Below are 26,214 nucleotides of genomic sequence, written 5' to 3' on the forward strand. Positions count from 1 at the left end.
CGAGCTCCCACACAGCTTCCTGCGCTCGCAGGGCAGCAAACGCGGCCGTCGCTGTTGCTGCCCCTCGTGGGAGGGAATGGGCAGCAGGAGGGACCCCTTCGCTGGGTGGGCTTTCCTGGCATCGGAAACAGGCAGAGTTGCAAGGGCTGCCGCTGGCCAGGAACTCTCTTTTCTAAAGGGAAAAGTAACTCGCACAGCTTACGGAGCTTGCGAGGTGATGGTCAGAAGATATATTCAGCTTTGGGTTCTTCTGCGTATTGGTCGCTCATGGGAGTTCCTGCTGCATCCAGGGACTAAAATACCTTTAGGTCCTCTCCAATTTCTGCTATTAATGCACTAGCTTTTAAATCTGTCACCTACTGCTAAGCACGTTAAGGGCATTTACTTCTTTCTTGCATACGAGCTTTCAATTTGAAAAAGTATTTTGGCTACGAGACTCGCTATTTGAAACCAAACTGAGGTGACTCCCAAATGTTTCCTCTGCCGAGCCCTGCCTGCACCTGGAGGGGCACGTTCAGCTCGTGACGAGTGTGCAGCAGGAGCATCCTGAGCGCCGGCGCCTTTCACAGCCGCGGCCCTCCGTGGGATGGGAAGCCCTGCGCCAGGGGCAGAGGGATGGGGCTGCTCCGAGCAGATGCCTGCCCGCCCACGGGGATCCCAGGGGGAGCCTATCCCAGAAACCTGCAGAACACCACCCGCACCGAGATGCGAGCTCCGCCAGGCAGCCCGAGAGGTCGGGCCCACCCCTGCACATGGGGCTGGAGGGAGCGAGATGCGTGCGGATGGATTTCTGAGTCAGCTGCAAGGAATGCTGATCGTCGGCAAGACGCGCGCCATGGACAACCGTAGCGTTATGCTCTTTGGAAAAAAAATCTCTGATCGATACATTTGATGGAGTTTACGCTGACCTCAGTGGTCTGCATTTTCAAATAGCTTTGTTTTTAGGCATGATTGACATATTTTGAGGAGGACATCAACCAAACGCACGCACACGCTTTGAAGGCAACCTGGCCCCCGCGGCAGGCGGCAGCACGGCCGGCCGGGGCTCCTCTGCACCAGCTCCCCGCGCCTCCAGGCACGAGGCACGAGCACGGCGCTGGCAGAGCCCCTCCATGGCCCAGCACGTCCCTGCCAGCCCCTGCGCGAGGAGCCGCCACGTGGGGAAGCGGGGGAGCCCTCCCTCATGCTTTATGCAACTGAAAGCAACAAATTTGAAGTCCCTGGTATAATTTTTCTAGATTTTTTTTTTCCCCTGTAACTCTCAAGTGACCTCTCGTTTCCAGTATCTTCCTCCGAATAATGCTAATTAGCGGACAGACAATCTCCATTGCATCAGTTCAGGCAGAAGATTGTGTGACAGTTCCGAGAGAATTGCGCAGATGCAATTAATAATGTACAAGTCCATCGCTCTGCATCTCAATCACCTTCTCGCACGGTGGCTCGTTTCCCTCGGCCCTAACACATGCTCTTTCAAGCCGGAGAAGGGAACACCTTCCCATTTGATCTCATCTGTCCCTTCCTCTGCCTCCCCTGTGCCAAGGGCTGTCTGTCAGTCCATCCCCCATGTGCCCCCCAGCGCCTTGTGAACGCTGGCACAGCCGCTGCATCGCTAACGACGGCCCCTCCGGCCCCGGCGCTACACCTCCCCTGGCTCCGAGGCGTGACGTGGCCGATCCAGCCCCTGGCGCGCCTTACCTTGGCCGCGAGCATCCCTGTCGGTCCTCCCCGTTTCCAGCCGCGGTGCGGGTGTCCCCTCCTCCCTAGGCTATGCAAGGACCTTGCCTGGCCTCATGTGACACTTCAGGCCGGTTCCGTTACTTGGGTCGGTGTTAAACAGAGGCAGTGCGATGTCCTAATCCGTCACGCTACTCTGCAGGGCGTCCCCATGTGAAATTAGCCTTGATGCGGTTTTATACCTCTTGGCCAAAGGTGCGGTTTTACGTCCAGCGCCGGGACATGGGGAAGGACGACATCCCCAGCCAACGCGGCGTCAAGCCAAGGAGGGCGACCTCCTCCCTTGCCCGCGCCCTGCCGAGCCGCAGGCGGGAAGGGGCCGGTGCCACGGCCGCAGCGCCCGCGGGGACCACCCTGCCGCGCCGCCCGCCCGGCCCCGCGCCAGAGGAGGAGGCGGCTGCAGCGCCGAGCGCCGCGGCAGCGCCGGGGGCACACCCCGCTCGCCCGGCAGAAATCGCAGGCGCCGACCGTGGCCGAGGGGTGGAAGAAGGGCCGTAGTGCTTTTGACCGCTTTGTGCGGTACCTGAGTACGCAGCCAGAGATCTAATTATCAAAAAATGATGCTGCATAAATGAAAAAAATATCGATCTTTTTGCATCAAAATGCAATCATGCCAAATCAAAACCAATTAACGTCCCCGAATGCAGATATATAGCAGGAAATAGGCACATACTTTTTATAGGTAAATTGCTTAAGGTATAATCTAGGCTTTAGTATATTTTCATTTCTATTAGCTGAGGAGACAGCAGCGAGGACTGAGCTCGCTACATTTGACCATCTCTCTACACAAATCACAGTTTATATTTTGCGAAGTAAACAGCAAAACCAGCACATCTAATTTTTGAAATTCTTCTGGCTTTTCTTTTTGACCTTTGGTATTTATACGTATCGATGCTCTCTCTAAACCATTGCACAAAAACACCTTGAAGTGTCAAGCTTTAAAAATGAGTCTTCTTTTCTCTTTCTCCTGTGCAGCCTGGATTATCTTGGCCTTGTCAAAATACATTCTCTAGTTAGAGGTTGGAAATATTTCCCTCCTGGCTCCCAAGTATTGATTTTTCAAGGCTCAGCTCTGCCTGTCAGCCGCGGAGGGGAGAGGTGAGAGTTCGCCCGGCGCTGCCTGGCTGTGCCTCCTGCGCTGCCGTGCCCTGCCCGCCGCGGAGCCGGCCCGGGATCGCCCACCGAGCCCGGCCAGCGTGCTTCGCCTCTCAGGAAATACCAGAGACGATGATGTTTTAACGCACTCACGCGCCCCGAAAACTGAGGATTCACACGATTCCTTCGTGGGTTTTTTGTTCTGATTAGGCCATGTCTGACCCTCCCCGGCCCCGCAGGCTCACCCCACTGCAGGCAAACGGTTCCAAAAATAACGTGTATCATAGAATCATAGAATCGTTGTTAAGGTTGGAAAAGACTTCTTGGATCATGAAGTCCGACCGCCAACCCAACACCCGCAGGCCTCCTAAAGCACGCCCTGAAGGGCCGATATCGCAGGCACCAACCCAAACACAACGTTACGCTAAACACGCCTGGTAACGCTGCGTGCCACCGCAGAAAAATCTCAGTGTTTGATTTATTTCCGTCACTTTCTTTGGGGGAACACAAACCAGAGGGGAAGGGAAGAGCATCACCTGGCGCACATCAGTGCTGGTGACCACTTCTGGAAGATTAACGTTCCCTTGTTCGCTCGGATGCGTTGCTCTGGGAGTTAAGAGAACTTTATTCTCAGCACCCTCTTACCATCATGGTTCATAACGAAGGCCGAAGCCCCTTCACCACGACCCCCGCCTGCTCTGAGCGTGACTCATTCTGCTCTCATTCATGCTGATTTTCAAATGAAAAGGAAGGTTTCTTAAACGGTGAAGAGACTTCAGATTACCGGCCAGTAAATCAGCAGCAGGAAACTATTCACACACCGTCAGGCTGATGCCACGAAAACCAACGCTCTTCCATACAGTTCAGTTTTATTTCACAAGCATATTTACACCGGGAAGTTTAATACATGGGGAGCGGATTTGTCAAGAAGTTGCTGGAGAGGCAGACACTTGAACCGTTCGCCATACACGGTGACTTCAATCATCACAACATTTTCATACAGGTGTCTCATCATGTCATCTTTTGCTTGTAAACTGCCAATGAAGCCACATACGTCTCTACGTTTACAAGGACAAGTCCAAATACAGTACTAACAAATCAATAAAGCACTAAAAGCTTACGCTGGAATGACAATACACATTTCGCCGCAGTGCTGAGAGCGCGAGGCCGGGCGGGAGCTCCGGGCTGGGCTCAGCGGAGCCCCCGAAGCGGAGGGCTGGGTTTAACCAGCGCGCACGTACCCGTCAGATGGGAAGGCGTCTCTGGCGGGGACCGCGCCGGCCCCGCGCCCAGCCGACGGCCGGGGCGCTCTGGCCCCACCGCCGCTCAGAGGCGTTTCAGGGGGGCAGCGGCTCCTCAGCAAACGCATCTCTCGCGACAAACGCTTCGGCTCTTGTTACGCGAAGCGATTTTCAGGACTGCGGGGAAAATGACCAGCTTTCTTCTGCATTTGAGAAAAGCCATTACACTTGTAGCTTAAAACAAACATTTTAATGCGATTATAATTCAAGGTGTTTGTTCACTATACCACAAAGGAAATCACTGTAGGGGCATGGTCCACATTCCTACTGGGCCCACATTTTGTTTTGAAAGTAAACACATATATATATAACTATATATACACACACGCGCGATATCTACCGTACGCTAAGGGACAGGATCCCGGATCCCGGTGGGAGAACACTCACAGGGTGCCACAGCACTCTCCTCATAAGCCTACAACTGAAAACTACAGCATTTCGTTCTACGGATGAAAAGTATCTGTTAGCTCTCCTTTTAGTTTGGGTCCCCACGGTTACACAGATATCCGTATAAACACAATGTACATGCACGTCGCATTACTTCACTTAGAAAAGACCCTGATTTCTACTACAGATTCTCCACTATACACTACATTCCCGCCAGAGAAAAGATTAAACTTTACGGCAGTTTGTGTTAAACATTCCTAATGGTCTTAATTGCTTGCTTTTTAATTTATTTTTTTAAATTATTTTAGAACAGCAAACAGATATGTAGCTTCTGGACTGCAAATCTCACTGCCATGTACAGCGTACTACACAGGCCACCTAAAAAAATTAATGCTTTTTATATTTAGAAGCCATTTTAGAAATTCATTTATTCCTTTCCAGGGAAGGGAAGATTCTATAAGTACCATTTTTACTTTAATATGTAAAGCCAGCCGCCTTAGTTCTGTGAGTTTTTCAGACAGAAACGGCAAAGAAAAAGCTATACAAACATATACATCAATATGTTTAAATAAAATAGTATTTTATAGATTTTTTTTTTCTTTACTGTGAGCATAAACCAGCATACTTTCACGCTATTAAATATTTCACAAAATTAGATATGTAAGAAGAAGGAAACACGGTCACAGCTAACGTTACACAGGAATATTCCTACTGAAGAAAATGGTTCAATAGATCCTTTCAAATAACTTACCTTCTACACACTTTTCATCCCTTTTCCGGCCAGGATTGCTCCCCGCCGATGCCATTTGTGCCGCCTGCCCTCTCCCCGGTCCCCCGGTGAGGCCGGCGCAGGAGCACGCTCGCCGCCCGGCGCGTCCCGGCACAAATGGGAGCGGCCCCAGGAAGAAAACGCTTTTTGTCTTTTTTTTTTTTTTTTTTTTTAAATAAATACCTGCATTGGTAGCAAAAAAACACCTTTATATATAAATACTCCTTTTCAAGTTTGCTATTCCATCTTAAAGAGATTTCTTTTTAAATTTATTTACACATGGACTATTATTCTTTCTTCCAGACTACAGCAAACAGTGACTAGGCACAGCAGCACTTCCAATTCTCTTGAAAACTGAGGCTTTGCCTGAGGAAACACCCCATTTGGATCAGAACACAGGCCGTCCACCCCCCAGAACCCAATCCCTCTGCAACCCGAGGCAACGAGACCCTCATCGAGAACCCCGAGCGCCTAGCTCTAAGACGCATCACCCGCCATCATTCAGTGGTCACTAGGAGAAAGTACATGTAAACATGAGCCTTTTTGGTAAACACTGAGATTCTGTGAGAGTCTCCAAAGGAAAAACGTGTTTAATAAGGGCTGCTGCGTGAAGTCGACATCCAGCGAGGAAGGGGCCGGGTTCAGCCTGGCTGCAAAGCCTGGTTTGATTCCTGCTGCCGCGGCCGAGGAGCGCCGTCACAGTGTTATCGATCCCCCGCTTCTGCTGCACCGCGCAAGGAGCACCTTCCCCAGCGCCGCCGCCTTCCTCCTCCCGGCTGCAAGGGAAAAGCAGCCGGTGTGAGCGCAGCCGCCCCGCAGAGCCGGGCGGGAGCCCGCCGGTGGTCCGCACGCACCGGCGCGGGCGCCCTGTGTGAGCAGCGCGGAGACGGACGGAGGGAGGGAGAATTAAGAGGCACTTTGAAACAGAAATGGGTTTCCAGTGCGGGGATTTACCCTAGACCATAAAGCGATGCTCCTTGCCGTCGTGAGCCATGAGGATGACGTTTCGGTTGGAGGTCCAGATGAGCCGTGCCAGCCTGAGGGCATTGTGGGAGCCCGGCGAGGCTGGCTGCACGGGGGGCACCTGGTAGGTTTTGATGCAGCGGAGCTGGGGCGCGGAGTTCAGCATGCCGATGCTCCCCAGGAGAGAGGTGTTCATCTGCAGAGACACCCGCGGGTGACCCGCCCTGCCCGCAGGCTCCTGGGGAGGGTCACCACCCGCAACGCGCGCCCGGACCTCCTCTCAAACGTCAACGCCCCTGCGGTCCCCGGGACCGGCGGCTGTCTCAAACCTGGCTTAATTAAAATTTTCTTAGAGTTGGGCCAAGCAAGGGTGTTTAATGGAAGGGGCGCTGAGCGGTCAGGGGATGCGCGGGGTGGTCTGGGTGGTGGTCAGAGACCACGGAACGCAACTGGGCGCAACGGAAGGCCTGGTGAGCTCGGTGGGCGTACCTTACCGCCCTCCTTGGGGACAATCTTTAAAGGGACGCTAAGCATAGGCATACACAACCAGGATTTAAGGAGAAACCATGAAATATTAATAAGATTATATTGATGCTAGAATATTATTTATCAAAATCATAAACCCACTAGATCTGAAGACCTAGAATAAAGAGCAGTCGTCATGATAGGTACAAACAAAAAACCCAACAACAAGGTTTTTTTTGTTGCCTGGTAGATGAAGAGGCCATGCGGAAGAGATCCATTGCGTTACTCTTTGGGAAGCAGGCCAGTTCTTGCTCACGCATCTTGCCTAGCTCCATGGTTTTAAAAATCAGATTCTCTGATCTAGCCCCCCGAGATACACCAAATCCTACACTGTCTGAAACGCTGCTTTACTCTCGAGAGCCTTTCCATCTGCATGCGCTGCAGCCCCAGCACCTCCATCAGCAGGTGGCCGGCCGGCCGCATCCCTGAGACGTGCCCCACGAAACCTTGGCAAATCCCGGGACATTTAAGGCGCGTTATTGCTGATGCCACATCCTGAATTCTGATCAGTACAAAGTACAAGCCATTACTTTTTCCTGGCTCTTCTCGGCAGCAGAGCGGTGTCAGAGAGTGTAAATCATGGCATCTCTCGCAGGGAGCATGCAAGCACCACTGACATTTTCACAATTTAAATCATCTTGAGTAATAACCCTTTTAAGATGACTAATGTTACTGATTTTCCTGCATTAATAATAGTGCCAAATAGAACACAGAAGGGAAAAATCACTAGTGCACGAGGTCACATTTTAAAACGGAACGTGTAGGTATATTTAACTCTTTATGTAAAAGCCACCTTAACGTGAACATTTATACACCTGGAAGAGCACGGCAGACCACAATTTAAAACTCGTGCCTGACTTTTTTTCCCTGCCAATTCTAAAAGATCTGGCCTGATTGCTTTCCAGGTTTTCCCTGAGCACTTAAATTGAATAAACGTAACTGATGGATGACGATTCCTGCTGTTCTCATTTACTGTTTCAGAAAGCGCACAATACAGTGACGGGTAATAATTTAGTGATTTTTTATGGCACCTGTAGAAGTACTGAATGACACGGAAGCAGGGAAGTGTGTTGGAGTATAACTGGTACTTATGGGCATACCGAGTTCTGTGTTATAGCCTGATTACTGTAAGACTCCGATGATTTCAATAGCGCACATTGCTGGATCAGATCCGTTCCTTCCAAATAATGTACTTTTTAAGTCTAAAGCCATTTGAAGGAAGAAAAAATCCTGCTTGGGGAACATAGGCAGCAGCCTACAACTGACAAAAAATATTCCTACTGACATGAGATTACAAAGGAAAAGATTGCTTCTATATTAAAGAAAATAAATCTCCAGACACTTCACAAAATGGTGGCCCGGCTCTCCGCTTCTCCGTGTGTTTCAGACCCTCTTTATATCGTTCACATGTCAGCTTTCCCACTTTTGGGGTTACTGGGGAAGTGGCAGACAGCTCCGCACGGGAGTCCCCGCCGCTACGACACGCGGGCTTGGAGCGGAGCACCGGGACACGGGCACTGCGGCCCGGGGAACCGGTGCTTGTCCTGACAGCTTTGCAGCGAGCTTAAAAGAAATAAAAAGGAGACACGTTCCCGAAGCCCACTCTGTTGGAATTGACGGGGCTGCAGGAGTTAGGGAAGAACACTCCCCACCAGTAGGAAGGGGACAGGCGCTGGGGAGGAGCCGCTGCCCTGGCCCATGCAGAACTAGCCAGGGGGGTCCTACACCGCTCTGCATTTTAGATATGTGAAACTGAACTATTACTACAGTATCAAACTTCCGTATTTGACGTTAGAAGTTTGAGTACGTCATCTGAGAACGTTCCTGGACTGCCCAGAAGCGACATACCGAATGCAGGCGAACAGCCCCACCCCTCGCCCAGGGACAGCTGCAAGAAAGGCTTCAACAGAAACCGTGACAGGAGCGTTCCCGTGTGACAGGGACGCCGAGCTGCCTCGGCAAGCCTGCAGGGCCGGCGAGGGAAGAGCTGCACAGCCGAGAGGCGCTGGGGCCTGGAGGACCAAGCCCAGTCCAAGAGCCACCCCGTCCCTGCCCGCGCGAGTGCCTGAAGGCGGAGGAGCATGCTCCCTTTGGGGTCAGATGTGGGGGTAAGGTGGGAGCGCAGCGTGGGGCCCGTGGCGGGGCGGGCTGGTGAACGACAGAGCTCCGTGCTGAGGATGCAACCCCTGCCCTAACTCCTGGGATTTCCCTGCTGTCAGCATGGCCTTATGCATTACGCCACTACCGAACGATGCTGGAAGCAAGTCCCAGACGTGGGTCTGTGACCTACGTGCATGCAGACAGGCGGGTGGTAACGCGTCCTTACCTGCCAGAAGGAGAGGTGGCTGTCGGAATTGGAGTACGTGGCGAGGTACCGGCCGTCGGGGGCGAACGCCACTGCAGTTATCGGTCCTTTATGGCCGTGGATGGTCTGGCAAGAGGGGGAGAGAACAGGAATGTAGGAGATTCACTACCTGTCACCACGATGATGCTCATCAGACTTTTAAGCAAACACACACAGAGGAGTACGTGAACTTCTAGGAACCTATTTCAGAAGACTGAGGGACACCATTACCATTGGTAAAAATTAAACACTGTGTGGAAATACCTCTTCACAACCACCTGCATTTTATGCTGGTCTAGCACTCATTTTCTGACTGTCACTGTGTCAGCCGGCAAGTGCCCCTGAGGAGCAACGCAAAGCTCTCTTGCAGAGGCTGGTTCCCGCGGCTCGGGGGGACAGGACGGCGGCACGTGCTGCTCCTGCGCTCCTGAAGGAACGGCACGAAACCCAAGTCCGCACGCAGGGACTTTGGCTCAGCACAGAGAACGCCCTTTTCTCAGGGCACTTAAATGCCTCCGGACAACCCAAAACATGAAAGCACACCAGTGAAATGTCTTATCAGGTGAGACTTAAGCACACGCCTCTCAGCGTTAAATACCGTGACAATTTTTTAAAGTGTTCTAGTAACCGCTTAGCCAATAAAACGGAATTAAATCATCATATGAACATATTCCCTGCCAAGTCCAGTTTTTAAACCAAAGCAATTTGTCAGATATATGAACTTAAATGTGTCTTTAACGGGAATTTTTGAGAAATCTAATACTTACACTCCCCGAAGGAGGTTGTAAATTGGATGCCTAGGAGCCCCAGCAGGCTTGGCGGTGGGCAGGGAACGGTAAGAAGCACAAACCCACCTCCCCGCCTCGATAAACAGTCTTTACAGAAACGTCACCCCATCCAGGGCGCCGCCCGTTTTCAGCTGGCTCGCTGGCACCAGCACGAGAGGCCGCGGAAAGGCCGGGGGCAGAGCGGCGCAGCAGGCACGGCTGCACCCCCAGGCGCTCCAGCACCCGCTGGCCCACCGCGGGGCACCACGGTGGCTCAAGTTACTGCACTCACGCCGCAGAAACAGTAACGAGACCGCCAACCCCACGCCGGGGGCACAGGAACATAGTCACGTTTTTGTAAAACCCCCCAAGAGAGGCAGACGATGGACTTAGGTCCGTCCACCCGCAGCCGCACGGGGTCTTCCTTTGCAGCCGCGCCACTGTGCGCACGGACAACAGCTTCATGGAGAGTCCTCTCTGCTCCGACAAACGACGGCAATATTTGCGTTGCCACGTGAAGGGTCTAGGTACGCCTACACGGAGCGCATCCCGGAGTTGGGGAGTGGAAGCGCCCGGACAAAGCAGGCCCAGCTGCCCCCTCGCAAGCCCACCAAGTGAGCATCCTTTACGCCCGGTCTTGATTCAACAAGAAGGGTGCAATTAAAATCCTTCAGATTACTGCCGTAATCAATGTAATTAAAAGATCAAACCTTCTATTGTAGATGAAGCGTAAGGGTTTTTTTTTTTTCCAGAAGTGATACAACAGCTGGAAGGTACCTAGTATTTCCTCAGATTGGAGCTTGAGCTATGGTTTGAAACACGTACTTCTCATCGCAGTGCACCAGAGACGCATGGACATGCGCCACACCTTCCTGATGCGCATCTTTCGGCCTTGGCTAAATTTTGATGGCAAGTAATGGACTCCTAGCTCCGGGTATTTAACGTTACGTACCCCACCCACCATCACTCCCCCACAGCACCCCCACGGCAGGTCCTTGCAGGCAAGGCAGGGGATGAGCACCCCACCCGGCTGTGCCGCCCATCGCTGCGTCAGCCGGGCAAGTCGCGCGGCCTGCTCGGGCGTCACGCTTACAGCTCTGGTCTCACCAGCATGAAATACCTGGTTTTTACAATACCCAACAATATAAACACGTATGTCAGAAACACTGAAAATTTACTCACTCCATATCAGAGCCACTGCTAAGCTCTTACTCATTACCTGAGGTTACTGTTTAACAACTGCAAAACATACGGAAGCTTTACACAAGACACACTCGCGTGTGCTATGTCTTCCCTAATGCTTTGGAGATCTTAAAATGGGCAAACCCAGGTAGCTCACCTACCTCCCCAACTCATACCCCAGCGGTACAACCCCGAGAGCCCCTCCCGCAGCCGGTCCCCCTGCTCCGGTCAGCACCAGGGCCGGTATCAGAAGTATTTCTTCAAAAATACACAATAGCAGCGCTTTCTGCATCAAGGGGCTCTGTGCCAGCTTTAAATTGGCCGGGCTTAACTGTGTGAAAACAGGCCTTGTAAGAGTCATTGAATAAAATTAGGCTGCGAAAACAAAAGTAGTGCTCCTGTACCCATCACCGGGACACTAAAAGATGAAGACCTGCTGGGAATGGTACGCTGCATCTAAAGTTAGCCTTATATATCAAGAACCCACGGACATATTTATTTCTTGTTTGTCACGTAAAAGGTGAGTGGAGTCCAGCAGAACCCCAACCCTATCTCTTTAATGTAATCACTGCAGCTTAGGATGAAAGTTTGAAAGGGCAATTAATTAGGCGATCTGATGTTTAGACCCATCAAACTCTTTAGCACTTAACAAGCAAGTAATACTTGTCAATAAAATATGTTTTGGTAATACAAAGGTAGAAAATCAATAGTACTAGCGCACTTGTTGCTCTTTTTACTACTGAAAATGTGTTCCAATAAGTACAACCCTTAAGGGAATTAATCTGCTTTGTTATTTAAAGGAAGTGCTTCTCTAATTGATGCTAATCCTTTCAAGCCAAGATTTATTTTTTAGTGCGCTACCTAAACGTGCGCTTCACAGTGCTCATCTTGTCTTTCCCAGGCCAAGGAGCGAGCGTAACAAGACCAAACTGTTGCTGCTCATTCGAAATGTTCCGCTTGCACCCACAGATTTGGTGCTGCGGCTCCGTGGGCTGGCACCGCTCTGCCGCGGTGCCGGACGCTGCGTTACTGGGTTACAGCCGTAACGCCTCAGCAGAGGACGCCTGCCAGACACGCGCTCTTGGGGACTGCTTTCAAGTTACTACGCGCAGTTTTCGGCTCCCAAGCAGTTACGTTAGCAGAGAGTGAAAAGTATGCAAAAGTCCCTGCGATACTGGCTTGGAAATAGTCTTAATTCTGAGCGGCAGAGACGGTGGGACAACGTGCAGCTGTTTGCAGCTTCCCTCTGCCCAAGCAATTGTTTTTTAATGGGAAGATGCTCCTGGGAGACTATTTGACTTCTGCACCTGCCACCGCCATTGTCCTGTAACACATGATATACTGAAGCTATGACAACCTAATTCGAAGTCCAATATTTGGTAAACTCTACATTGAGCTGCAATATTCTGTTAAAGGTGACATAAAAAATAAACGCTGTATCACTGCAGCGATTTTATTTTCATAAATATACTGAAACGCACGCTTTAAATTGATGAAGTAACTTATGTGCTGCTGCAGAGACATACTAATATTTTACCACCCTTATTATTAGATATTTATATCCCCGATGTCTAGGGGTACCTTAACTAAATTGAAACAAAAAAATCACCCGCTGAGGAAGCAGCGTGCCTGAGGCATCCCCAGCAGCTCGGCCCTTCCCCTACCCACCACGTGAAAGACGTGCAAGAGCCGGGGTCCGCCACGGCTACGCGATACCCTTAAAACGCCGTGCCTGCTTTTGGCGTGGAGCAGTAGGAAAATATCAGCTCCAACTCTTGCATGGGACACAAACCGCCTCTGGGCGAGGAACGGTTATTTGAAAATTAAGGAGGCGGCGATTCCGTAGCTCCTCCGTGGCTCAGCGAGGAGCCACTGGCAGCGATTTCACGGGCAACTCCAGCAGCCGAGCTGGGGTGACCTGCCACGGCAGCCACCCAGAAGCGTTCTCCAGAAAGCAGGCGCCAACGCAACTTCATACAAGGACATAAATAAATCGCAAAACTTAATAGAAGACGGTTAGCAACTGCAATGTTAAGTTGAAAATCATTGGTGCTGATGGCACTATTGGAAAAAAGTAACTCTTCCTCTACTTCTCCCCCAAACTAAATAAAAAATAATGCACTTTTAGAATAGATCTTAATAAATACAGCTAGGTCTGACAGACCTGCTGTCCTTCGAAACGAGCCACAAAGAACCACCGGGTTAGTAAGCAGTGCTTTACTGACAGGCACACGCGTCTCTGAGGTCCTCCGGCAGCAGCCCGCACCGAGCGACTCCACACCACGCAAACTAAAGTTTCCTTTTTTTTTTTTTAAAATTAAAAATCAGAAGCTGGATTTTAATGCTAACACCAGGTGCAAAATCCTGCAGAACATATATATAGCCCAAACTGGCCAGAAGAATAAATATCAGCCTTTGAGGTAATGGTAATGGTAACGGTAAAACGGCAGACCCACGAAGTGAATATATCGATATAAACACTGATGGCGACGGCGGCAAAGGGGAACGCGACCCCCGCAGCGCCTGCGCTCCCTTCGGCCACGCGAGATTAGCAGCACCTCTGCCGGTCTGCCACGTACCGTGCCCAGGCCCGTTTTCCCTTTTTCTTCAGAGATTGTGAATCTCACCTTTGTTTGCAGCAGCACTCCTTCCTGGGCTCCCAGCCTCTGCTGCTCTACGGCTCTTCATGTCACACGTGCATTTTTCACGTGACAATTTTACGTTATTTTCGGAACACGTGCGCGTGAGACCGGTACCCACAGCGGAGCGGGAAGCAGGGACTGCCAGCAGATGGTAGATGCCCCCGTTCGCCGTTGCGCTCCTGACCTTTCGTTTCCAGCAGCGGTTGCTATAGCTGAGCCTCTTTAATAATAACCTGCAGTGGAAAGGTTCCTGGGAGCTACCGCCCTCGTTCTCCAGGAGATGACCAGCGCAGGCGCACTGCGGCAGGCACGGGAATCACAGGGACCCAGCCCACCGAGGGCCACACTAAACGCAGGTTTAAACGTAGCAGACCATCTACTCGCGGCCCCCGGTAGGATTTGTGTAACTTTTCACTCTATTTTAATTCTTTTTTTTATACAAATACGATCGATTCTGGATAATACGAAACTTAAAAATCCTACGCTTAACAGTCTTGAATAACGCAAAGTACATACACTAATCTCTGTGTTTAAGAAAAGAAGGAAAGGCCCTTGTTTACAGCCGCCCGCACCGGGTGGACCCGCCAAGCCACGTCGCGGCCTCGCCACGGCCAGGCGCCCCCGGCCACCACGCTGGGCTCCGGGCACGGCCGGCGGCGGGGCGGCGAGGCAGGGCCAGGGCGTCCTCAGCCTTTGGGTTTTATAAAAATGCAGCTATACAAAACTAAACGGCTTCACCCGAAAAGATACCTGAAATGCGATCTCATTTTTCATAGCAAAAGTAAATTCTTTCAAGATGGCCCTTCAGAGATTTTTATGAACGCTTTAAAAAATAAATCCCGACTTTCCAAGCAATTTAGTGGAAATATCTAAAATACTATTAACTTAAAACAGTTTCCGTATCTTTAATAATTTAATTTCTATGTTAGTTCCAGGAATACTAACAATTGCAGTAAAAATTTCAGGACCGTACTGACAAAAAGAGTATATCTGCGTCTTTAAATCAATTTTCTTCCTGCCCTTCAAGTGGCTTCTCAGTAATATCGAGATAAAGCCAAAGCGCATGTATTACATTTTTTTAACGTAATAAAACATATAACTTAATTTTTAACCGTACAGTAATACAATTTTGCATCGGCCATTACAATTACTCGGTATTCAAATGTGCCGCGCGTGACCGGACAGGCAGCATTCAGCGGGGGTAGAAAGTGCCCTTGAACGGCCGAGTATAAAAATACATTTATCAGAGGAGCGGCAGGCCGGCTGTCAGTCAATATATGCCTCTCATTTGTTAGGAGGTTCTCCTGCTGCGAGTCCCCTCATTACAATTTGCTTTTACTTCCCGGGCAAATGACAAGCAGAAAATGAGGCAGCTTCTTTCTCGACCAAACTTAATCCAGAAAAAAACCGAGATGACAGCTGCGGCCACCCAAGCGTTACGGGATGGTTCGAGCCGTCGCCAAGGTGCACGGCTCCCGCCCCAAACCACGCCGCCGCACCCAAGAGCCCAGAACCGGCCGCCTCTTCCCCGAAACCGACGCTGTAATGGAAGTGTGCGCGTGGGCCCCCGAAAATCGACCCCGCCCGCCTTCCAAGCGCCCCACGTGCCCAAACGCGTGCCGTTCGCTCCCGCTGCAGGAACGTACCTGTCAGTGCACCACTGCCACGGGGACCATCAAAACCCATACGGCGATCAACTGCCCCCGAACGCATCAGCCAGCCGCTCCGTAACATCAGCAGTGGTTTCTGCCCTCTGCGAAACTACTGCTTTATCTACTTTATTTAAATTTTATTTACTTTATCACTTTATTTAAAGGTTCATAATGCTGTAATGTAGCCTCACAATATCTGGGTGTGTTAGACAGCTTGGTACCGTTAACGAAATCCGCCTCTCCTTGACAATGACCGTTTTAAAAGGGGTTTCGACAGCTCATCGGCTAAGCTTTACGCTTTAACTTCTAGGAAAAGAATTTAAAATACGAATTCTGAGTCTGATTAGGATATTCTTCCCAATGAAAATGAAAGAAGAGAGTGCTTAATATTTTTTCAGTTTTTTAATAGTACTTTGTCACAAAAAGAACTGATTTAAATCCCTTCCCAAAGGGGTTTAATAATAACTACAAGCAGTTTGTGTAAAGGCACCCCACCAGCTACAGACAGGAATCTAGACAGGAGCTCGTACTGGACGATCACTCTGGATTTGCGCACGCTCACTGCTGGGAAGCCCTGTAAAGCTTTAGATCTTGAACCACAAATCCCTCGAGGCCGATATTACGGCAGCGAGGACGTTTGGGCTGACATCCCAGCGCCAGAGAGCGCTTTACGGGGAGAAGAGACATTGAACGCTCCCCGAAAAAATCCCAGCACAGACCAGATTTACCATTTATTACACGGACTTTATCTAACCAACTATCAAAATGCAAATCATATCCTTAATGGGAAGGGCTGTATAAAGTGTTAGAAAGACAAAATTAAAGCACGATACACGACAGCAATCCTAGCAGCGTGGTGTAAGGCTGACCTGAGGCTGCATCGCAGCGGAGCGCCGCGAGGAGGGAGGCAAGGGTAGGAGCGCGAGAAACTCCTTAAAAAATGAATTTGGTGGGTCTCCAATTCCAAAGGCAACAAAGTGAGTTCATTCAGTGACTACCTGAAGGCCTTAGGGACCAATACTCGTTCTTTTTAATGGCTCTGGCAGAAGGAAGGAAGCACGTGGAGCCCACCGGTGCCCCGACCCCCGCGCGCCCCCAGCTCGGGCCGCCGCAGGGCGGGCGCTCCAAGCGAGACCCGCTCAGCTCCGCTACTGAGCCGCGGGAGAACGCGCAGCCCACGGACGGGAACTGCGCAGAACGACGGGTTCTGGCTACACAACTCGGGCGCGATTCGTGATTTTTAAAAGTGAGAGTGAAAATAAGTATTATCAGAACAGATTGGAGGAGCTGATGGGACAGGCGACGTTCTTGTCCTAGCAAACAGCCAAGTTTGATTCAACTCTTACCAGCGAACTGTACCGAAACAAGCGAGTTCATACAACGGGCTTTTTTAAACGTAAGAAACCCAGGTGAAGAAATAAATTGTCACCTAGACAACGCGGTACAGCTCACAGCCCCAGCCAGCGACAAGAGAACGTGCTCTCTTACAGATACCATTTGTCAAAACCTCATAATTTTCATTAAAAGTCAGACCCTATTGAAAGAAAAAGCTATTAAAAATTCTAACTAGACTCAGAAAGAAATGCTGCCCTACAGTGAGTTAACAGGAGACGGGAGCACCTGGAGCATCCCCTCTTCCTGCGTAGTTACTGCTAGCGAAACATAATAATAATTCTTAATCGTAGGAGTTAAACCGATGGGAAATCCGCGCTTCAGCTGCCCACGCGCTGGCTTCCGACAGCCGACAACCGGAGTACGTCGCGGCCGGAGCGCAAAGCGTTCCCAACCCCTAAAACGTCGCCAGTGACGAGCTAGATGTGGCCGCAGCAATCCCAGCTTTGCGCCTGGCCTGTTCAAGCAACTGCCGTGAGATTTGCGGCCAGGCACCACGTTCCCGTGAGTCTCCCGCTCCTTCCGGGCAAAGCGCGTTTTGCCAAGGTACCCTTTGGCTAAAATTCGCTCTAAGCTGCGTCAGCGGAGCTGAAACCATGAGAGCTGTGGGATTTTTGGCACAGCGAGAAGCACTCGTCCTCAAACAGTTCTGTTCAGATTCAGCTCTTCCCTTTCAGCTCCAGCTTTACTTACCCAAGTTTTAAAGAAAACTAGTCAGAACAACGTCACAGTCATATCTGGAGCACCAGATCATTTTTTAACCTTTGACTTCACAGCTTTGATGCGCTTGCAAAACGCACAAATCCATAATTCCCAAGTGACCCGAGACTTTAAAGAGAAGCATTCCGCAACTCCAATGGCGGCGGAAAAGCTAACGAGATCAGTGTTTCCCGCCAGGACGGTGGGGTTTGGGGACTTAATTATCCTTCTAGAAGCGTCTTCTGCCTTGCGGACTCTGGGAAAGCAACTCTGCTGTCATTTTTGCAGCCAGACTTCCGATCCTTGCTGCTCCTCGCTCTAATTTTCTAATCAGCCCCGGCTGTATTTCCACATCTTCAGCGGTTCCTGGGCAAACCGTCACCTGCTGCAGAACCCCTCGGTGCTGCTTGTTCTTTCCATGGTTACCACTCGCACCCTCTTCCAAGGGTCACAAGCTTCAGCATCAGGATTATCAAAACAAGTGGAAACTTGGAAATCACAGCCCTCAATTTTAAAATCTTTGGAGAACATTTGCTTACAAGTCTAAGTCCTTCTTACAAGTAGTTTGTGTACGACGGTACACTTAGCGATGCAGCGTCACTGCGTTTGAAAAACACGGCAGCTTTTAGATTTTTTTTTTTTTTTTAATTATTTATGCTTCTTTTGAGACCCACCTTACTGAACTGGGAACACTGGCCAGCCCCCCTGTGCAGACATGCCCACGCAGTGATCTCCACCAGGACACTGGGCCATTTTGCAATCAGATTGCTCCTAAACAACGGCTGGGATGGGGGAGAGGGTCAAGTGCTCTGGGCCTTGCGTTCAAAACGCATCTGGGTGTTCAGAAACCCCGTGGATAGTATCAGGGCCACTCAATTCACACAACTGCTCTGAATTTTAAGAAAATGCATTTGTGATAATGGTAATAAAACCTGGAGCATTGTATGTCATTGTACGGCTATAAGATCTTAAAACAAACTAATGATCAATAATTACTGGATCACTGACAAAGTGTAAGAGACAACGCAGTCACATATTTTTCTGATTATGAGTTATTAAATATGTTAGGGATGCAGATTTTCCTGGCTTTGCATTAATTGTTTCAATTCCTTCCGAAATGTACTTCGATACCCAGATTGAAGGCTTCAGTTTTGTCGCAGATTTTCTAAGTCCCTCGCTACCCACAGCTGAAAGGCCACTGGGCAGCCTCTCGCAGCAACGCTGGGGCTGAATCACAGCAGGTGTCTCGACGCCTCCCGCAAACGCAGCCCTGGCAGCAGGGCCCTCCGTTGGCTTCCGCAGGTCTCACCGAGCCCCCGCTCTGCCGGGATTCCAGCCCTCCCCCGTGCCCGGACGCCCGTAGGTCTTGCACTCGCGGATGCGAAAAGCAAAGCCGAGAGCAGTCGGGCACAAAGCCAGAGTTCAGGACTGTGTTTTTCCCTAACAGAGAACAAACCCCCGAAAGCAAAAATACATTCAAAGGTCATGTCTACATCGGAGAAATAGGTCAGTTAAAAAAAAAAAATGTATTCGCAACATGGTTTTAAACAGTTCTGTACATCTACAGCGAGAGAGTCGCCTTCAAATAGGTGCTTGTTGGCCACGGGCAACCCTAAAGGGAGAACCCAGCTTTGAGCATCACCATTTAATGCGTATTAGAGCTCTATTGACACTTCAAAAATGGAATATAAATTAAATGTGATTTTGCAAGCTTGTGAGTTAACATTGGACTTACATTTTGTTTTTAAAAGGTATTTGCCTGCACTCTTGTTTCAGCTTTAAAGGAAGCGACAGTCCTTTAGGAAAAAGGATGACAGTTCTTGCACATGGAGGTGGCTGACAACAATTCATCTGGCTACACGCTGCCAAATCTGCGTGGGGCAACCTAGGGGTTCTCTCTTCAACAGACATGGCATCGCTGAGAAATTATTTCCTATGAAAGTTAGAAAAACAATGTAAAAAAAAAAAACCAACCACCCCTCCTTATTCCCCTTCCCAGCTGGATAGTTCCCTGGACGGCTCCCGGAAACTGCTTTAGCAGCGCCTGAATCACACATTCACAGAATCATTAAGGCTGGAAAAGACCTGCAGGATCATCAAGTCCAACGCCAACCCAACACCCCCAGGCCTCCTAAAAGATGCCTCTTCTCCTGAAGAAAAAAAATCTTTTTATAGAGGGGAAAAAAGGCGACCGAGGCCACTTTTTGTGTGGGAAATAGCGTCTGACTAGGAAGTAACAGCTAAATTAGAGACAATTTTAGATACAGAGAAACTTAATTTTCTTTACAGGGCTCAGTACAAAATCTGCATACCTCCTTTCTGGTCACGGCTCCCAGGAACGATACAAACTCAGTGCTGCCATGAATCCGTAACTCAGCAGGGGGCTTGTGGCCACCGAGGCTGCTCAGGAAGTTTAACCCCTTCCTCCAGTCTATTTGACTTTTGTATACTGAATCGTGCCACTTCAAAAAAAGGAAAAAACCCTTAGTGGCATGGATTACGCTGCTGGCCGAGGCATAAGAGTTAAGTTATAGTTTAAGTTAAGAGTTAAGTACAGTTATAGAAAGCTGTAGTTGCATCAATTTTTTATTTAATTTTTACTCACTTTGATTATTAAAGAGCAGTCCTGACTTCTGCTCTTGGACTCTCAGTCCTCACTTGGCATCCACCCCTGCCTTCCCACCTCCAGCAAGATGCTCCTCTACCTGCAGAGCAGGCAAGCTCCTTTGAACCAGTCTCCAAACCAACGAGAAAAAAGTACAGAAAGAAAAATACCCTGTGTTTTAGCAAACCAGCATTGCTGATCAGCATGACCTAAAAAGCAAATTTAGCGATTCCCGAGGCCTCCCTACTTAGCCCACTGAGGCTGGGAAGTTGGAGCGGACTGCAGTATGAATTTATAGTGCGCTCACTAGGCTGTACGTGGGGACTTTCGCTCTGCATTTGTTACTTGCAGCTCGAAGCCTATATTTATATGTGCAAAGTAGATTTATCTGCGATGCACAGAGGCAGATTTGGTGCAGATCAACAATATCCAAGTGGAGAGTTAATGCAGGGGAGTCAGCGTGCTGTAAATTCACACCTTGGCTAAATTCCCACCAGCCACCTGTGTAGGAGCGTATCTGCGCAGCGTACCCTCATAAAATACACTGCCACGTTTCCCCAGCTAACCGACTGGGCGTAATTAAACACTGCTTTTGAATTACATTTGAGAAACCTGAGAAAAAGTGGCTATTTTGTTATTGCACCCCTAATGTCGCTAGGATTTGCTGGTGGTGGGATAAGACCATTTCTTGGTAAGATGAAATGAATAAAATCCCTCAACTGTGTTATCAGGCGTGTTTAGAAAACGGGGGTAAAGCTACTGCGGCCCGTAGGGAAAGGGGTCAGTCATGCAGAGGACAGCACGCCGCCTCCCTTCTGCTCGAGGCTGTCTTGCTCTGGAAATACGGTGCCACAACCACCAAAGGGCGAGGAGGCTTGCGTCTGTATCAATGAGGACAGGAAAATGCAAGCAGGGTTAAGTCCTGGTGCAGCCCAAGCGTGTCCCCTTCGCTCCCGCCCCACGTGCCAGCGGTGCACCTACCACCGCCTTGTGTTACGTTACGGTGGGTCTTCCCTCGTGGGCTTCGCCGCTGCGGACTCTGAGCAGAAGCAAGCAGGAGGCACCGCCGCCAGCCCCCCTCGGCCCTCGCCGCGGCGGCTGCACCGCAGACGGGGCGCAACGCGGTAGCTTTAGAGCAGAAACGTGCCGCACTAAGCGCGCTCGCGCGTGTGCTGCGTGCCTGGAGGACAGCACGGCGGCATTCGCGCAGCAGCCTAATGGCCTCCCTTCCCTTCCTGCCTCCAGTGAGAAAAGGATTTTGGCCGATGAAATTAAAAGATTATACTCAGTGATGCTCTTTTATCTGCAGTTTGAGGATGCGTTTTTTCTACTAACAAGTTTTGCTGCCTCATCTGAACTTGTCGGTGTGACAGTGTCAGTAAATGCACTTATGGGTTCAGATTGCAGGAGAGCTGTCTTTCTTTTTCTACCTTTATCATACTGTATTTGAGAACTGTGCTTTTTAGTCAGTAATCAGACTTAACTAAAAGAAGCCATCAGACATCAGCAACTATTCATTCCAAACATAATATGAAATAATTTTCTGCCTTATGCAAGAATAAAAATTTGCAAAGGCATCCAGGCACTGCAATAAAATAAAATAAAACTCTGCACAATTCAATTACCGAAGCTCCGACCTGAATTCTGCAGTGAGCCATATAGAGTACCCCGGACCAAGCAGTATTGATTGTAGCTGATGTCTGAAAGCAGCTTTTGCTTTAAAATAAACCGAGCCAAAACTCGGGCTTCTCTTCACTCTTCCAGTGAAAATCACAGCGTTTTTATGTACAAAAGCTGGTATCTGCACCATCTGCAGACGCCTCCCGTGGGAGCGCGCTGGGGCTGCCGAAGCAGCAATGCCCAGGGCAGCGCTCCCGCTGCGGGGACCGCGGGCTCCCCCGGCCTCGCATCCTGCACCGGCCGCTCTCGCCACGGAAACCTGCCCGGGCAGCAGCAAGCGCCGCGGTAAGGGAGCGCTTACGGAGGAAGGCCTCTAAAGAATGAGATAGCGCTCAGCTAAACGAGCCATTTGTCTTCGTGACAAGCCCCTTACGCAGCCGGGACTACAGGGTACAGCAGGTTTACGCTAGGCACGGCTCACTTCAGTATCAGTTACACGTAGCTCTGTGAAATGCAGTTCCAAATATCTATGACGGAAACAACGATTTCATCAACAAAAATAGAATATTTTACAGCTTTCTTGGCTATACTGTGTGCTGTTCTACCAAGCCGTTCTCCATCCGCAGGGAACGCGGACCTGACTGCGAGTCCCAGCTCGTGCCCAGACCCCAGGAACCCCTCGGTGCGCCCACAACTGTATCGGCAACAGCAACGACATCGGCTTCAGCAGGTTTCTTTACAGGAGACAAACTGTAATTAAGCCTCAAAAGAAACAGGCACGTATACATTCCTGCATCACCTATAGCTCAATGCCGGCGAAGAGTTTCTCTTTTCAGACGGAATTCTCCCTGCTTCCAAGACTGGAGCCGCCAGGAACACACAGGCAGGCGCGTGAATTACCCAGGCTGAAGTCAACAGTAAAATCCCCTAAAACATGAGAACAGTACTGGAGGTGGACTGATATTTTCCCAGACGATTCACAGGCCCCTTCGGTTTGAGCCCTCTTGGTGGGAAAACAGAAGATGCATCTCCTGACAAAGGCCTCGCCTCCTACACTGGTAAGGGGCCCAGAAACGGGCAGCAGCTTCAGTTCTCATGTTTTAGCTGAAGTCTTTCGTTAGTGACTCTGTAAGGGCCAGCCTCTCATTGTCTACCCAAACACATTTCTGAAGGAAAAGTTACCGGATAGCTTGTATGCACGGGTTAATTGGGGGATTCTGGACCGGACTCTTGTCACCCAGCAAGAATTTACCTGACATAACTTTAAACAGAGATAATCACCCCATTCCCAAGTTTCTGGGCTTCACGTACAGACAGCGAGAAAGCTCCTTGAAAGCCTCATGCCGGATCTCACGGACCGCTCTGCGGTGGATTCCTTCCCAGGCCGGGTGAAATGCCTGCTGCTCACCCGCACAACGAGGAAAGGCCTCCCAGAAGAATGCAGGCGAGTTAATGCTTATGGATTATCATGATTATCATTAATGAATAACGCCACTAAATCTGTTTTGGCTATAAAATAGCGCTAGAGACTCTGATGAGCAACATATTACTAAGCAACTTTCAGACATTAATATTTCCCCTTCAGTCCAAAGTCAATGACAATCATGTATCCTAAAACCCAGTTATACCTGAAATATGTCTCTACAGTCTGATAACGCTGATTTAGTGCTCAATTTGAAAAAAGCGTAGGAAAGTATCATTCTTTTTTGGTAGCAATGCGCCTCTAAAGAAAGGAGTTTCAATTGCGTGTTGATGATAATTTACAATCTTATGCAAAATGTGAGTTATTTGGTTTGAATTTAACGCGAACCTTCAGTTGCACTCGCCCTGCTGAGGCTGCTTGTAGCCCAGCAAAAATTACTATGCATTTTTTTGGAGTCGCATATTCTTAAATATATTTCTTTTTTTTTAAAAAAAAAAAAAAAGGAAAGAAACGCATGACTTTGCGCAGTAAGTCACTTCAGAAAACCTCAAACCTGCCACTTTGTACAATCAAGGAGGACAATGGCGCGTGGAATCGGAAGCGTAATTCAGCCACGCTGGCAGCGGCAGCAGCACGACGCGGCGGCATCACCGGGCTGCCGTGTGGCACGTTTATCATTAGATAATCACTCCCCCAGAGGATTAGCGGCGCACAGATGAACCTTGTGCCACGCAGCACACTTGGGGTGTCATTAGCTCATGATAACCCCGTTCCCTGCCATCTCCTATTGCTTAATTAGAGGCTACAAAGGTTATAATAGGACTAAAAGAACTTGGGAGAACGGAACTTGCAACGAGCGATACCGTAATCAATTCAAAACCGGGGGCTGCACACGCGTGGCCAGCAAAGGTGCAGGCTGGTGCCAAACACAAGCGTGCACTGTGTTTTAAATTAATGAGCTAAACCTTCAGGACAATGAAGGAATCTAGACGTACACTAGGCCTTCTTTTCCCTTGACAAATCCCAGCTTTTTGAAGTAGCTTTTTGCCTAGTTCAAACGCCATGTATAAATACTAAAAAAATCCAAACCAACCCCCCTCCCCCCCCCCCCCCAAAAAAACCAAACAAGCCAAAAAACCAGCTCACTGGAAATAAATTACCAAGCGCATCCCAAGCTGAAGAAACGAGATCTCCAGGGGGTCTCGGCAGAAGCACGCTGAGCTACGCGCACCTTCGAGAAACTTCATCGCGACTGCAAAATTACAAACCGTGCTTCTCAGTGTGTTCTATTTTTGGTTAAAAATCGCCAGCCCTGCCGCAAGGGCGCGTGTCGCGCAGAGCACCGGGGCCGAGAGGTCTAGTGGCATGGCTTCTGCTGTGTTTTGTAAACAAAGGCCACATTTGCAGATGGAGCAGCCACAGATCTGCCGCACTCAGAACTGTTTTCCAATTCACTGTGAAACATCAATTATCTTTATCAAATAACAGTATCTCATCTCGGCCCATTATCAAGATGGAGTCTTATTTTAGCTGGACTGCAGCCCTATCTGTATATCAAGGCTGGCCGCAGTGCTAGAGTGAGTGAAAGGCTGTGAAATAATCAATAATCATCATCAAATTGTGGTCGACAGGTTGTGAGGATGGAAGTTTTTGATGAAACCTCAACCTTTTTCTGTGCAGCTGATAAACTGCAATACCTGATAACTATGAGTCAGTTAAAGGCAGCTCTGCATACAGTTGAAAGCTCGGACTGCTCAGAACCCTGCCGGCATCACTCGGCTGAAGCGGACGGCACCGTCGTGCCGTCAGACGTCCCCCCGGTGCCGAGCAGGTCAGCGGCCGCAGACCACGGCAAACCTGTTCCGGGGATTTCTATACACCCCCCGCTGTCTTCCAAGAAGGCAGAACCACGCTCGGTCCTAAAGCTCTACCAGTACAAGGTCAGCCTAGAAAGGACAACCTGTGCATAAAACCGAACAGGAGCAAGAGGAAAACTGCCAGCAAGTGTTTGTCTGTTTAAATGGAGGCAGCTTTCCGCTATCCAGAATAAAAGCGGGATGAGATCATGCAGATAAAGGAAGAAAAAGCACAAAAATATACATGCCTTAGGCAAATAGCATAGCAGCCCTTCTGTTAAAGTTGTTATTCTTATTCAGTCCTTTTCTTGTGATAATTTCTTTTCAAAATAGAATTAAGGAACAGAATGAGGTTGTAAACATTTCGTACTGGGGTTTTCATTTTTGAGCATAGCATGAGTAATCTGCAACCGGAATAAAACCTCCCTGTGAAGAATGGAGAGGTGATTCAGCCGTACATTTTCCCTTTCAGCTACCCACCAGTTTCTGTAGAAAGAAATCTGAGGAAATCTGTCAAAAGTCACATCAACAAGCAGAATGGGAGTTTCGAAAGAATGTGCATCTCTCATTTTCTGGGCTGGAACAGTGCTTAGGTAGAGCACGGAAAGAGAAAGGGCACCAGACAAACCACACATAAGCACAAAGTTAACGCTGTGTTTATATTTACTACCTTAAAAAAAACCCCAAAACGCATGAGCCCCACCGCTCTGACCAGCTTTCTCAGCATTCGGGACAACTGTGGAAGTTCACTGCTGGTCAGACTGAGCAAGTCACACAAAAACTGCCTGGCATTTTGATTAGACAGCTGGGTCACCTTCGTAAAACTTCAACAAACTGTGGGATCTGGCCATACCTTTCAGCATTATCACTGAAAAATTGGTCGTAAACCTCCAGAAAAGAAAAAAATACCTCTAGGGCATTAACTCCTCAGGCTTATCAGGCCATGAAAACTGATGTAAAACCAACAATCAGTTCAGAATATATCTGCATTTCAATCCAGAAGTTACCGTCAGAACACCCAATCTGTGGTCCCCTTCCTACACCAAGTTCCCGTTGCATGGTTGAGCCCAATTCAAGATCTCAGTCTCAACCTCTAAGAGGGACGTGAAGACACTGGAGGACTAAAATGATAATGTCTATTTCCTGGCAAAACCAGAACTGATATGCAAGACTGAAGACTGATTGAGAGCAGCCCCGCCGAGAAGGACTCGGGGGTGCTGGGGGTGAAAAGCAGGACACGAGCCAGCAATGTGCGCTC

General features: G+C 49.5%; 1 protein-coding gene across 4 annotated transcripts in view; it reads right to left on the reverse strand.

Annotated features, from left to right (window-relative positions):
• Nucleotides 1-5,078: 5,078 nt before the first annotated feature.
• The window catches only part of WDR7 (WD repeat domain 7), a 143,100-nt gene continuing 121,964 nt past the window's right edge, over nt 5,079-26,214 (reverse strand). For all 4 annotated transcript variants that reach the window (XR_012657798.1, XM_075077464.1, XM_075077465.1 and 1 more), the window contains 3 exons: nt 9,101-9,205; nt 6,241-6,445; nt 5,079-6,062 (listed from right to left, as the gene is read on the reverse strand). Coding sequence is in view for 3 of the 4 variants with exons in the window: in XM_075077464.1 (XP_074933565.1) it covers nt 6,242-6,445; nt 9,101-9,205 (309 nt within the window). In the remaining variant the exon portion in view is untranslated. The remainder of the gene's footprint in view (nt 6,063-6,240; nt 6,446-9,100; nt 9,206-26,214) is intronic.

The sequence above is a fragment of the Phalacrocorax aristotelis genome, chromosome W, assembly GCF_949628215.1.
Source record: "Phalacrocorax aristotelis chromosome W, bGulAri2.1, whole genome shotgun sequence".
Taxonomy (NCBI): Eukaryota; Metazoa; Chordata; class Aves; order Suliformes; family Phalacrocoracidae; genus Phalacrocorax; species Phalacrocorax aristotelis.